We start from the raw sequence: 14,760 nt of genomic DNA on the forward strand, positions 1-14,760 counted from the left end.
GAAGTTCAGATTCGATGTGAGAGGCTCAGTGGATTTTTTTTAGTTTCATTATCTGGTTTTCAGGCTATGTTCTACAATATTTGGGACTTATATGTGTAACCTGGGATGTCTAACAGCATTAGGTATAAAGGCTTTTTTCCCCGTCATATCAGACCTGAACCTAAATGTTACTTTTATTATTCATTGTTATTGTTTGGCCAGTTTATTTATGAATTCTTTGCCAATAAAACATCAGACTATAGTCAGAGTCAACACATCACTTTTCTTTTGCTCTGCTTGCATCTAGTTTTGAGGTAAGCGAAGAAAAACACTAGAAACAACATTTTGATAAAAGCATTCATTTACACTGAAAACCTGCCTAAACTGAATGCGTAAAATCTGTTCCTCCTCTAATCCAGGAGCTGAGCTTAATTAGAATCAAATATATGATCCATTTCAGCACATCGGACATGATTTGCTAACTCTGTGCGGATAAAATGGTTTAAATTTAGGCTCAGCTGGGAAATACAACCAATACATTAGCCCACATAATGTCCTGTCAGCTCCTCCCCACGAAGTGTTAGGAGTCTCTCTCGGTCCCGTGAACTCGGTCGTCCACCTATCGGAGGCTCTGAGTGGCTCGGATCTCCCCAGCCGCCGCGCGCACTGGCTGCTCCGCGCGTCATTCGTGCTTTTTGGCCGGCGTGTGGGAGGAGCTGGGTGGAAGCGGTGAAGGGAGGGGTTCGCGGGCGAGAGGCGGCGCGACTGTCAGTTGTGTTCCGCGTCCTCGTCAAAAGTGGGCTCTTGTTGGTCTGAGTGCAGCCAGCACAGCCGGAGCGGCTGTTTCAGTGAGAGCGACGCGCTGCCAGGAGGCTTAGGTTTGCTCCTCTCCGCACTTTGACGTCCTCGCGCTGTGGGAAGAAGGCAGGGGAGCTGCGCAGCCACGCAGGCTCTACTCTGAAGTGTCCTCCAACATTTTCTCTTCAGCAGCAGAAAAAAAAGAAAGGAAGAAAGAAAAGGCGCTCCCCGAAGCTTTACGCGCGCTCCCATGTAGTCCCGCTGTTCGAGCAGCAGAGGAGGCGGACGGGAGACGGAGAGGACTTGTTGCGCGTCTCCGGGGGACGCATCAGTTCAGCTTTCATCCAAGTGTGTCTGCGCGCGCATGTGATGCTCTGATTGGAGCGGACATGGACTGTGGAGATCAGCTCCGACTAACAGCCTGAAGTCAGCGCGGATTTGTGCTCAGCGACTGAGAGAGTCTGCTCACAATCAAGGAAACCGGGGTGCTTAGTTTCCTCCAGGCGGACAGAGCTGCTGCTGCTGTCGGTGCTGAAGACAGGACTCGTTTCATCTTTAAATGGCATCCAGGCACAGCAGAGGCAAACTTTATTCGGGTCAGATCCGACGAGTTGATTAATTTTCCCTCTCAAATTACTTTTAAATCAACTCCTCCGTATCCTCGTCGACATGTCTGAGCGTGATGGATGTGGAGATGGGCTGTGCAGCGACGAAGCGCCCGACTATATTCCACAGAGAGCGCCCCGCGGTCGGCGCAGCGGTGTCATCCTCCCCGGCGGCGGCGGCGGCGGCCAGGACACTGATACCATCCTGCTGGAGTCGGTGAAGGCGGCACCTCGCCGGAGCAGCATCATTAAGGTAGTGTAACGCCAACCCAGCCTGCCACACTGTTTATTTATTCATTTATTACTTGTTGTTCTGGCTCAGTTTTCCCGTTAAGTCATGAGAACATGAGCCCGAACGCCAAACACTGGATCCGTTGGATCCACTTTGATTCATTCACGGTTGGGAAATGGCTCAACAAGTGACACGCCTCCTCAGGAGGAAGCCAGTGAAGCTGCAGGGACGAAAATTTTGGGAATAAAATGTCACAGCTTGCTTTTAAATGTTTTGACTTTACAGTCCCTGTGACGCCAGGGTTCACGGACCACTGCACCTTCCCAGTGCCATCCAAGAATTTTCATGGCGCGGATGCATGCCAGCACCCACGCATGTCATAGCACACTTCCAGCTTATAATGCCTGTAGTGTATTTTATCTTTTAGGTAACATGTACCTAAAAGATAAGTCCACAGTTTGTGTCTTTATCATTTGAGCTGAGCAAAATGTGCACAGTTCTGAGCCAGCTGCAGGGAGAGGATCGTGCACAGCAAGGGTGAAAGAATGCGAGTTGTTTATGGATGAAATGCTCTGATAAGATCTTCTTCACTGTGCTTCCCTGCACTATGCGTACTTCCATCCTGGCTCACACTGTAAATAAATGTTACCTGGTTCACCCTCGTCTCTAAACTCAAACTCACCTCGGCTTACGCTGGAACGACCCCTCACCTGCTGGCCCCCTGACCTCTGACATGCTGCTCCAGCCTCACCTGTGCTCGGGTTGCAGGTCACTAAACTTTCACAAGGAGCTGAGTGAGGAGGATCGTGTTTGAGGGATGTCTAACATATCTGCTCAGCAGGATCCTCTCCACCTCGGCTCACATGTCACTTGACTTGTAGCAGCAGTGTATGTTAATAAAACTCCAGGTACCGAGCTACTTAAGTACAATTTTAACCCTCCTGTTGTCCTGGGGTCATTTTTTACCCCAGAGGACAAAAGGAGTGTGGCAATCAGGAGGACATTACAAAGTTTAAGCTTCTTCTCCTGCCTGTATGAAAAATTCACAATGCAAGAAATGAATAAATGAGATCAAACGTCACTAAAATTTCGTAGTTTGTGTATCACTGGTGTAGCCCACCTGGGTGGGCAGGTGACTCATATACTTTTAGGCTATTGCTGTTGTGAGGTCTGTGTTCAAATCTGCCTTGGGGTCATTTACCTCTGTCTGTTCCTGTCTTACTCTCCAGTGTTGTGTCTCAAGAAAGCCCCCCCCCCCAAAATAAATCCTATAATTTCACTGTTTCTTGCAGCATGTGCTTGCAGCAGGTCAGTTACCCTTTTTCAGTGCTAGGGCTTCTCTAACTGTGGACTAAATGTGGAGATATATATGCACATTACATCGACGCCCCTAAATCAACATCTTTATGCGCGTCTCAGACAGTGTAATATATTAGTTATTATTAGTTTTTTCTGTAACTGTGAGTGCTTTCAGTTTGTGAAGACAAAATTTTGCTCCCAGTTTCTATATTGTGATGTTTGTGCTGTAGTCCTTCCTTCACATTAGAGGCAAACACTGAGGTTTATGACCTTCTGAGTCCGCTTCCCATCTGATGCTATCAGGTCATTCCCATATTTCATGTCAGCAGTCAAGTCACATGGGATGGTGACGTTTCTGGCCCTCATCAGGGGTGTACACAGGCAGAGAGAGTCAGCCCCATCTGGGTGACCCAGCTGAACACAGAGTCCTTTGACAGCTGCCGGCAGAGGAAGTAGATAAAAAGATGGACGGATGAGAAGCGTGATGTCGGTGACAGCCACTGTAATTAATGGAAATGTGTCAGGATGTCAATTACTGCTAACAATCAAAAACAAATTGGATTATGATCCACCGAAAACCCCAACTTTCCCTGATTCATAAAGTGACTGTGATGCACTGCTCATTGTTGACCTGTGTTTAGGAGGAAAAGACCTTTCACATCCTCTGATAATAAGAAAGTTTGTTAATATCAAAGCTATAGTCTTACCTTTTGGTGTAGTGAAACCATATAGAAATATGTGGCTATAACTATATGGACAATGACAGTTATTGTGAATTAATTGAATGTGGGGGTTGTTGTGTTACTTCTTAGGAAATCATCCCCACCAGCAACCAGATTCATTAAGAACTAAAGCGTCTTAAGAAATTTGAAATGACTGCTCTGATGTTTTTTAAGTTACAAGTTCGTCAAAGTTTAAAAGAAGATGAACAAAACAACCACAGAGACACTAAAGCTGACCTCAAAGCTCAAAACCACCACAGAGAGACTCAAACATACAAAGAGATGTAAAAACTGATAAAGTCTGATTTATGCATCATTTTCTAGTAGGATTGCACTTTTAATTTATAAATACAAAGCAGGAGTGACATAGTGTTCAAAGTGAAGGAGTCACACATTTTTCCTCCGTCTACACACACAAACTGGGATCTCTTGAGATGAAACCAACAGAGCTTTTTACTTGAAATATGTTACCCTTTACCTTCAGTGAAAGTGAAGTGAAAGGACGCGGCTGCTTCCTTCACATCTCACATTACTATGACAACAAATGCTCACGTGCCTGCAACACCCACACAAGTTACATGTCTGTGGGTACACACACCCCTGTTATTGCAGAACACCACATCAAAACACACACACACACACACACACACACACACACACACACACACACACACACACACACACACACACACACACACACACACACACACACCTAAGTCACTCCTTGTCCAAACTTTTGCACTGATGCAGCAGTTGCACCTTTTAGCTTTTAGCTCAGGACCTTAAATGTAGCTAACAGCAGAGATCATTATATCAGTTTGTTCTCCTCTAAGAAGCTTTAAAGGGCGTTGAATTCATCAAATGGCTCTTATATGAAATTATATGTATATATGTACACGGAAACATTAGTATCGTAACACTTTCATTAAATCTGTCACCTTTCTCCGTACCTTACATATTTAATATGTTTGAAAAATTTGCTGTGTCCACTAGAATATAAAGTAATGCCCATGGGTTCCAAACAATATTCGGCTGCACAGGAGGAGTTTGTGGCGTCACTCTAGATATGTGTGAGAACACTGAGTACAGACAGGGAGTGAGGGGAGATGGTGACAGGTATGACCTGCAAAACAAGTCACTGGACAAATGTTTGTTTTGGACCTGGGTATTCTTGAGTTTTTTGGTCCAATTTTTATCCAGTCAAAAAAATCGTGTTGTTCTAGTCTGTGTCGCAGTTCCTGGTAATCTGTCAGTACTGAACCTGTTCTCAAAGAACAGCAACCTTATTAGCAGACCTCGAGAACTCATGCACATTTGCAACAACATTTTTATTAAGCAACTACAACAAGTGTTGGGATCTCTGGTGATCAAATGTTTTGGAGTCATGGCTGACAGGATTACACAAGTGTATGTCTGTTACCTCTGAACCGCTGTTGTTCATCTTTTCCCCTCACAATCTATCTGGGAGAGTTTCACGCCCATCCAAACCCTGAAAACCTTCCAGCAGCCAGTCACCTCTTGACCCCTGTTGCCAGAAATAGCTTGTCCTCCTTTTCCAGTTTAATAAGCAAATAATTGTATGTGTAGGGCCTCAGAGAAAAGCCCTCTGTTGCTTTTTAAGGGTGGAGGGGCACAGAGAAGAGTGTAGTAAGAGCAATGTGAGCTGGTTTAAAATGCACAAACTTGCTTGTTAGTTCATTCGCTTTAATTTTTTTCTCGCTAATACAAATTAAGTAACAAAATTGGTTGAAGACCAGAGTATCTTTCAAAAAAAGAATCAGCAGAAAGACGCCTGAATACACAGCAAAACTTGAAAGTCTTAAACTGTTCCCACCTCATCATTCAGGCTCATTCATGAGTTATAATTCAGGTTGTAGTTGCTGAGGCAGCTGCCAGACGCTGCTTCATCATGTATAAAGAGTGAGCAAAGGGGACGTTAATCTCAATCAAGTTAAACACATTAGGCTCAGGCTGTAATATCAATTTTCCCTAGCAAACCATCAGAAATTAGCTTACGACATTACTGTGTAACAGACCAGAAGGCAAAACATGCACTCTGTGGTAGACATGCCAGTCAGGCTGGGGAGTGGGGTGTAGGATTAGCAGTGAATGAAAACAAACACACGCAGACACACAGGTTTTCAGGATCGAGCTCAGGGGAAGGCTTGGTTGGATGTCTCCCTGACAGGCCTGCGTGTTGGCTGACTGCTCACTGCTGGAGTGCTGAAGGACACCATCTCTCTCCATCTCTGTTGCTGTAGTGTTTTGAGCGTAGAGCCTTGATGCCTCACAAGTTGACTAAAATTAAAATTGCAGCAGCGTTTCCAGGAGCCATCGAGTTTCCTAAACATCACAGATGTTTAAGAAGTGAGACAGGAATTAATGCATTATCTAATTCTTTTTCACAAGCAACTTGATGGAGATATATTCATCTGGCTCGGTCTGAAACAAATAATGTAACCACTATGCTATTCGAGCTCTGGAGGCCAGGATTACTGCATTGGAGACTCGGCTTCGTACCCTTGAAGAACCTGTAGCTACCCAGGCCTCTGTAGCCGGTGCATCCAAAGGTAGCGTAGGCTCCGGAAGGACCCTGAGCAGCCGGGGAAACAGGATGGCTGGGTGATGGTGAGGAGGAAGCATAGTCTTAAACAGAAGCCCCAGGTACACCCCCAACCTGTTCATGTGTCTAACCGCTTTTCCCCACTCTGCGACACACCCGTCGGGAATCAAACTCTGGTAATTGGCGATTCTGTTCTGAGACATGCGAAGCTGGAGACTCCAGCAACCATAGTCAATTGTCTTCCAGGGGCCAGAGCAGGCGACACTGAGGGAAATTTAAAACTGCTGGCTAAGGGTAAACGTACATTCAGTAAAATTATAATTCACGTCGGCAGTAATGACACCCAGTTATGTCAATGTTTGTAAAGACCCTTTGGCTGGCTTTCTGATTTTCTACATCTGAAGATATTCATCAAGAAGTGTTTATCATAGATTCCGACCGTGTAAGTAATACTTTATACTTTGTGACAAATATTTGGGGAACATCATGAAATGTAACATCCCCAGTGAGTGTGCTGTCCTGTGGATGGCCTGAGTTCAGCCATGGTGAATTGACTGAGATGTGAAGTAGCCAACGTTGTTACTGGCCAGCATTGCAGGGATTAGACAGAATCAGAATCAGAATCAGAATACTTTATTGATCCCTGGGGGAAATTATTTTTTGTTACAGTGCTCCATTTTAAACCAACATTAAGACAAGACAGACAATACGCTAACTAAGAATAGTACAATATATACATATATATACATACATACATAAGTCACTTATAAATAAATATTTGGAAAAGAAACATGTGTAGTTGTAGCAGCAAACAGTGTGTTAAGTGGATGCGTTGTACAGGGAGATGGCCACAGGCAGGAATGATTTCCTGTGTCGTTCAGTGGTGCTTTTCGGTAATCTCAGTCTCTCACTGAACGAACTCCTGTGACTGACCAACATGTCATGGAGTGGGTGGGAGGTGTTATCCAACATTGTCTTTATCTTGGACAGCATCCGCCTCTCCGACACCACCTTGAGGGAGTCCAGCTCCATCCCCACAACATTGCTGGCCTTACGGATCAGTTTATTAAGTCTGTTGGCATCTGCGACCCTCAGCCTGCTCCCCCAGCATGCAACAGCATAGAGGATCGCACTGGCCACCACAGACTCATAGAAAATCCTCAGCATTTTCTGGCAGATGTTGAAGGACCTCAGTCGCCTCAAAAAATAGAGACGACTCTGGCCCTTCCTGTAAAGTGCTGTGGTGTTTTTAGCCCAGTCCAGTTTATTGTCAATGTGTACTCCAAGGTATTTATAGTCCTCCACAATGTCAACACTGACCCCCTGGATTGAAACAGGGGTCAAGTGTTTCCTGGTCTTCCTGAAGTCCACGATCAGTTCCTTGGTCTTTGCCACGTTGAGCTGCAGATGATTCTGCTCACACCACGTGACAAAGGAGTCGACCACAGCCCGGTACTCTGTCTCATCATCCCTGCTGATGCATCCAACCACCGCAGAGTCATCAGAAAACTTCTGAAGATGGCAGGTCTCTGTGCAGTGGCTGAAGTCTGTGGTGTAGAGGGTGAAGAGGAAGGGGGAGAGGACAGTCCCCTGTGGTGTCCCTGTGTTGCTAATCACCTTGTCAGACACACACTGTGGGAGACGTACATATTGTGGTCTTCCTGTCAGGTAATCAACAATCCAGGACACCAGAGAAGCATCCACCTGCATCGCTGCTAACTTATCACCCAGGAGGGTCGGCCTGATGGTGTTGAAAGCACTGGAAAAGTCAAAAAACATGACCCTCACAGTGCTCGCCGGCTGGTCCAGATGGGTGTAGACACGATTGAGCAGGTAGATGATGGCGTCCTCTGTTCCGAGACGAGGCTGATAAGCGAACTGAAGGGGATCCAGATGTGGTCTTACTATGGGTCGCAGCTGGTCCAGGATGAGCCTTTCCAGGGTCTTCATGATGTGGGAGGTCAGTGCCACGGGCCTATAATCCTGGGGGCCACTGGGACGAGGCGTCTTTGGTACAGGGACGAGGCATGATGTCTTCCAGTCCTGCAGAGAGGAAAACTAACGTTTCTATCTGGCCCAAACTTGGATAAGAGAACACCCGGGATATTAGTTGAACCATATACAACAACAATTGCTACATAATAGCTGTCTGGAAAGGTCTGATGCTAAATGATTAGCAGTGAAACGAGCCTAAAATGGCTTGTGTCAGGTTAAAACGAGGGACTGTATAAAGCGTCAGTAGGATTCTTTTAAGCTGAATTATGCAAAGCTACTTGAGTAGCTGGAGTATCATAATAAAAACATAGAGCTGGAAATAATAATAGGTCTCCTTTTAAAAGCCTTTTAAAATCATAATGAGGTGAAAACATAAAGGTTTAGAAGTGCACAGGAATGTGGCTCTCATCCATTATCCCAGTCTGCCTCTTGCCCTCCTGCAATCCGCTCTCCTTGTTCTGCATCTTAACCTTGCCAGTCCCGGCAACTTTCTTCCATTTGCCACCACTTTGATTTTTGTTGTTTTCCAAGGCATCATTGTTCTGACTTCACTCTAATTTTCGGCCACCCCCTGCTGTGCCGAGATGTGAACAATGATTTGCTTGCACTGTACTCCTGGAAACCCGTCAAGAGTAATAACAAAGCATCCCTTGTGGTTATGTGGATTTTGTGTGTGATCAGTTGCTAACCACTAAGGGCCCTCTGTCTTCCAGTATCATTCAGCCACTGGTGCCACATCTCTCCGAGTACAGACCTCATCACAGCTGCTGGTCAGGAGTTTGTGTGAGTGAGAGCGAAAGAGACAAAGCACATGTGGCTCTGTACACACACTTGTTATTGTTATCATTTCTCCACACTTGTGCGTCTTTTGGCCTTGGAGGGTTCAAAAATAGAGAGACGGCAAAAGTTATGTCTCTTCACCTCAGAGTATAACGTGAAATTTTGTAGTAATAAAAAAACAGCTAATACAGGAAGAATGTATTATGGTGCCTGCCTTTACAGCGCAGTGTTGTGTGAAAATAACAGATCCATTTCTATAATATTTAAAAAAATCTGATCCATGTAATTGTAGGAAGTAGTAAAAAGCTGAATGCAAAGAGAATTAGCATAGGTACAAAAAGTAACTGTTAGAGCCTGACTGATTGATCAGTAGGCCAATACTATACATTTGCCGATATATTGGTATTTGAATGATCAATAGTGGTGGCTGTAGCTCAGGAGGCAGAGGAGGTCATCCACTCATCAAAAGGTTAATGGTTCAGTCTTTGGCTGCTCCAGTTTCCAGACAAGATACTAAAGCCCAAGTTGCTCTCCAATGTGTTGATCAGGGTATGAATGCATGTGAAAGAAAGCTTGTATGTGCTTGTATAAATGGTTGAATTAGGCAAGTTCTATAACACACATTGAGTGCTCAAGTAGAGAAGAGAAGTACTATTAAGGAACTAGTCCATTTACCAATAAACGAAAATTAAAATGGTAAAGAAGAGATGGGAGAACGAGCAAGGGGAAGACATTCAAGGGTCCAAAGCCTGCATTAGCCTTATATGGCTACCTGCTCAACACAGCTGGGGTTTCACTTGATGCAAAAACAGTTAGAAAAGAGCTCGGGAGCCACCTGCAATAGCCAGAAGAAGAAGGCTAATTTAGTCTTATGAAGGTGTACCTATAAAAATGAACCATATAAGAGGGAACGGGATCTCAGAGAGCACTTTGGTCTCAGCACATTATTGGAGAAAGCTATAAAGCAATCTCTGAAATCTATCTGAAAGCCCATCTATCTACTATGAGGCAAGAAATAGAGTATCTTCTGAACACAGTGAAACAAATAGATCAGGTAAAGGCTAGGTACCATAACATCACAACATCTGCTCATCTGCCTTCCTGATCTGATACACGTGGATACTTCACACATGAAAGGCAAATTTAATAGAGTTAACATTATTGGGAATGTCCACTTACTGTGTCAACTTTACCTCTGGACAGTTTCAGCGTTCTGGAAATCTATTCTCCAAACAGATGAGCCAACAGTGGAGCTGTTTTGTTACCACTAAAATAACCATATTTGGTGAAAAGGCAACACTGCATCCAGCTAAAAGAAACTTTTTTCTAACACTAACATTATTGACCGATATTAACTATTAGAACATTGAGGACTTTGCATAATGAAAGGAACCAACGAATCAGGCTTATCGAGACATTCTTCAGTAGAATGTCATGTTGTTGGATATGGGTTTGAAGCCTGACTGAAAATGGGTCATTCATCAAGAAAATGGCCCAAAGCATTCCAGCAAAATAATCAAGGCGGAAAAAGACTAATTGACAGTCTGCATTAGCCATGTCAGAGTATGTGATCAGAAGGCTGTGGCAAGGAGCAGTGTGCAAAAACCCCTGAACCGGGGAAAAGACATGCTTTTCTTTTCTTTATATAGAAGTTCTTTGGTTGAATAATTGTTGGTAATGTGGATGCAAGAAGCTTTTGACAACTGTTAGTTTACATATATAATCTAAAGGCATCTCAATCAAATAAAATGTTACTAGTGTCACAGGTAATAGAGAATGCATTTAGCTATTTTGCTAAACTAGGCTAGTAGGCATTGAGCAGCACAAGGATTTTTTATTATTAAATGGAGCGCCTACATTGATTTCTGTCAATTGCAAACATGCATCAGAATGAGCTTTTTGTACAAGAAAGGAAAAAAGGTATTTTTGGCTATGCTATTGCGACGCTGCTTGTAACAATGTGGTGTGTAGTTCTCTTTGTATTTCACAAGGTTATACAAAGTAAAGGTCCCACGTGTGTCACGGTAAAGTATTAAGGTCACATGGCTTTGTAGGTTAGTGTATGTACATTTAATGGATCGTGTTTAACTTGAATAATCTGACTATAATCAGAAGTTTAACTTTTTAAAGGAAGCAATCACTTGACTGATACTTGAGGATGTATTTTATAAGGAGCTATAATCAAGTTTGTTGTAAGTACGGGAAATACAGCTCACAAGCGAGGAGTGCACATCACTGATGTGCACATGATGCACATCAGAAGGCTTCCAGGCCAATCTGAGGAAAGTAGAATTTTACAAAAGGTCTTAAAGAGAGCTAAAACATCAGAGAAAGAGGCGTAGAAGTGAGCAGCTGAATAAAGGGTCTGTATCAGTTAAAGGTAGTAAATGATGACCTTGGAAAAAAGACGCATTTGCTTAAAGCACGTGAGAGTGTGCTCGTATTTGTTGTCAGAGTTAATGCGACCAATATGGGATTTTAACGGTGAACTTCACTGCAAAGTCGACAAGGTCTTTGGTGCTGGAACTGCAGACGCTAGAGCGTGGAGAGGATTTTGGATTTGAATAAGTGAAAACACAGAGTAGTTTAAAGTTGAGTGGGTGCCATGCAGGGTGACTGTGGGCAAGGATAGAGGAGAGTTGTTTATATCTACAAATCACTTCCTGTTTAAAGCTCTCTGATGCATCCATCCGCATAAACACATGCACAGCTGTCTTTCTGTCACTGTCAGTCTTTGGGTTTTTCCCTGTGAAAAAGAGAGGGACAAAGAGGAAAAAGAAATGTCAGGAAGCAAAGAGAGCAGAGGGATGTTGAGATACACACACGGAAAACTGCTCAGTGTGTTTTGACGCGTTGTAGAAAGCGAAGCGCCAAGAAATAAATGTGAGGGAGGGTACTGAAAAAGGAGCGAAGGAAAATTAGTGTCATCCAGGCAGATGTAGTTTGCAGTGTGTGTGTGTTTGTCTGAGTGTCAGCGCAGTAGTGTGTGGCGTTAACCTCAGGGTGGATGTATCTGAAAACTCTAGAGACTGCATGTCAGCTTGTTTTGCTGTGTTGGGCTTCAGCCTGGAGAGCAGTGCACAGACACACCAACAGACATTCAGATCCTAAATGTTACAACAAAGGCCATTTTCTCACTGTGCTTGCTAGTTTGAATCCCTTGCTCAAAAACACTGCTTCTTTGGGATGACATGGAATTTGATCCCAATACCACTGAATTTCCACCACATTAATAATGCACTACAAACATACTGCACTAAAGCATATGCACATGGTATGACTCTATTTATATTTCGAGCTGCTGCTGTTAGCATTGGGAGATAACATACTAAATTAATCCAAAGCATAAAGTGTATGTAAGAGACAGGTGTAGGTTCCAGGTGAATGTGATGTTATGATGGCTATATCCATTAGAGCCTAAACAATTTATCAGCGAGCCAATATTAATGACCGGTTATTAGCTATTTGCTGATCTATCGGTACTGGCTGCATTTATCAGCCTATCAATGTTCCCTTTTTATATAAGACCTTAACAAGATGCACAAAAGATTTGCTTAAGGCCCACAAACACAAATTCCTCTTTTTATGTTGTAAAAATTAAAACTTTCCAAAACCTCAAAAATACTTTTATAAATTTCAAGTTTTGTCTGACCAATGCTCTGAAATTAAGCCAATGTACAGCCGATTACCAAACATAAAGACAGCAAATGTAGCTGTTGATTTCAGTTTCCTGTCATAATGCTAAGTTAAGCTTATCTTAATTGAGTTGCACAAACATCAAAGTTGTATAAGAAAATATTTATCATCTTTGTAGTGACACCAGGTACTGTCTATGAATCACAACCCAATCACAGTAGACTGAGAACGACGACGAATGTTTCTTTAATAATGTCAGAACAAGACAACGTAAAACATTTTTGTCTGTTGTTTTCTTTTTGCTGGCAGTGCAGGAATGTCGTTTGTGATGTTATCGTGATGCAGTCATGAACTTTATTTGTATGAACTGTGATTCCACTGACCTAGACCAGCTAATCGTCATGGACTTGGTTTGGGGGTAAAAATGTGCACATTTCAGTGTAACTGTCTCTGGATTGTAGCTCTGGTCTTTTGTCTGGCCTGTTGCTCTGTAGCATGTTTTCTGCAGCAGTGCTGCATCATTACAGTGTGTTCGGTCCAGCTGACATGTTGCTTGACAAAGACAGTGGGTGTGTCCTGACTTACCAGAAACTTGTATCTGGTCGTGTGTGTGTGTCATTTACAAATGTTTGTTGCTGTCTGAAGAATAAACAGCTGTCACGTGATTGTGAGCTTTTCTCTGTAAGCATGTATGAGTGAGTGTCTGTCAGTGAGTTTGTGTTTGCAGGACATGTTTCATTTTTTTCAGAGAGGAGGAATGTGCGCGGCTGCCAGGGTTGGCCTCTGTGACTTCACTTGGACTAGCACAGATCCCTGGCAGCACATACACCTGCTGCCATGGTAACCACATATGACAAACTCCCTCCACATTCTAACCTACCCCTTCCGCTCTCTGTGGTGTTGACCTGTAGTACTCAGTTTGTGGTTTCTGTTTACACAGGTTCATTGTGGGTTATCAATTAGTTTTTCTGACACAAGGCAAATCCCCATAAGCTAAATAATTGATTTTAAAGTGAAGATCTGGTTGAAGTGTTTGGGTTACTGTTCTCACTAGAGTCCTTTTAAAGGATGGAAACACAACTGTGCTGAAAAAATGTGTTGGCAGTCCTGTGTTGCTCATCGAGACCAAGCAGGTCTTAGAATGAACACGTTTCTTTGTCACTGCAGCACATCAAATCAAACAGTCTAGGAATGTTCTTGATAAGTCTACCCATGCCCAGTGCTGTGGTGGGTCCATTTGTAGATGTTAGATAGATCCTTTCCCATTTCCAGTCTTTATGTTAAGCTAACAAAAACATATTTGGTGCTTTTTTGCTGATGCTTGTAGATTAGCTTGGCATTACGACAGTAATCAGACAGCTAACTTTGCTGTTTTGCGATAAGCTCTGTGGTTGGCTGTAGATTAGCTTAGCATGACAAAAGAATCCCGAATAAACAGCTACCATTGCTGCTATATGACAAGCTGATCTGCTACTGCCTGTAACGTCATGTACATGCTAGTCTGTTAGCCCTGAAAATGTGTCATATTCTCTGCTGCTTATCTGGGTCCAGGTCACAGGGGCAGCAATCTAAGCAGACCTCCCTCTCGGTGGCCAATTCCTCCAGCTCATTTGGGGGAATACTGATGTGCTTCCTGCCAGCTGACAGATATAATCTCTCCAGCGTGTCCTGGGTCTGCTCTAGAAGAGCGGTCTCCAACCTTTTTTGCGCCACGGACTGGTTTATGCCCGACAATATTTTCACGGACCGGCCTTTAAGGTGTCGCGGATAAATACAACAAAATAAAACTAGTACCGGTACCGAAAAAAAGAAGATTTATTCATAACACACGTGAAAAGACCCGGGGAAACCGAGTTAACGATAAAAACAACAACAAAATAACGCTGAAAACCGATAAAAACCCTGAAAACCATACATTTCACACCTGAGCCTCAACTCTCGCGGCCCGGTACCAAACGACTCACGGACCGGTACCAGTCCGAGGCCCGGGGGTTGGGGCCGCTGCTCTAGAATATATGCCTGGAACATCTCACCTAGGAGGCGCCCATGTAAAGCTTTCCCGTAAAGCTAAAAATATTACATTTTAAGTACCTACAAATGTTTATGAACAAGAAATTCTTTCATGTAAAATATTTTAGTGCCTTGATTTGA

At 43.6% G+C, this 14,760-nt stretch overlaps 1 protein-coding gene across 1 annotated transcript in view; it reads left to right on the forward strand.

Annotated features, from left to right (window-relative positions):
• The first annotated feature begins 747 nt into the window (after positions 1–747).
• The window catches only part of plcl1 (phospholipase C like 1), a 131,136-nt gene continuing 117,123 nt past the window's right edge, over positions 748–14,760 (forward strand). The window contains exon 1 of the mRNA XM_085435566.1: positions 748–1,635. Coding sequence (XP_085291692.1) covers positions 1,447–1,635 — 189 coding nt within the window. The 5' untranslated portion in view covers positions 748–1,446. The remainder of the gene's footprint in view (positions 1,636–14,760) is intronic.

This window comes from Copadichromis virginalis, linkage group LG16 (assembly GCF_057382275.1).
Source record: "Copadichromis virginalis isolate Kocher_CV1m ecotype Utaka linkage group LG16, C_Virginalis_male_GT1.1, whole genome shotgun sequence".
In the NCBI taxonomy this organism is placed as follows: Eukaryota; Metazoa; Chordata; class Actinopteri; order Cichliformes; family Cichlidae; genus Copadichromis; species Copadichromis virginalis.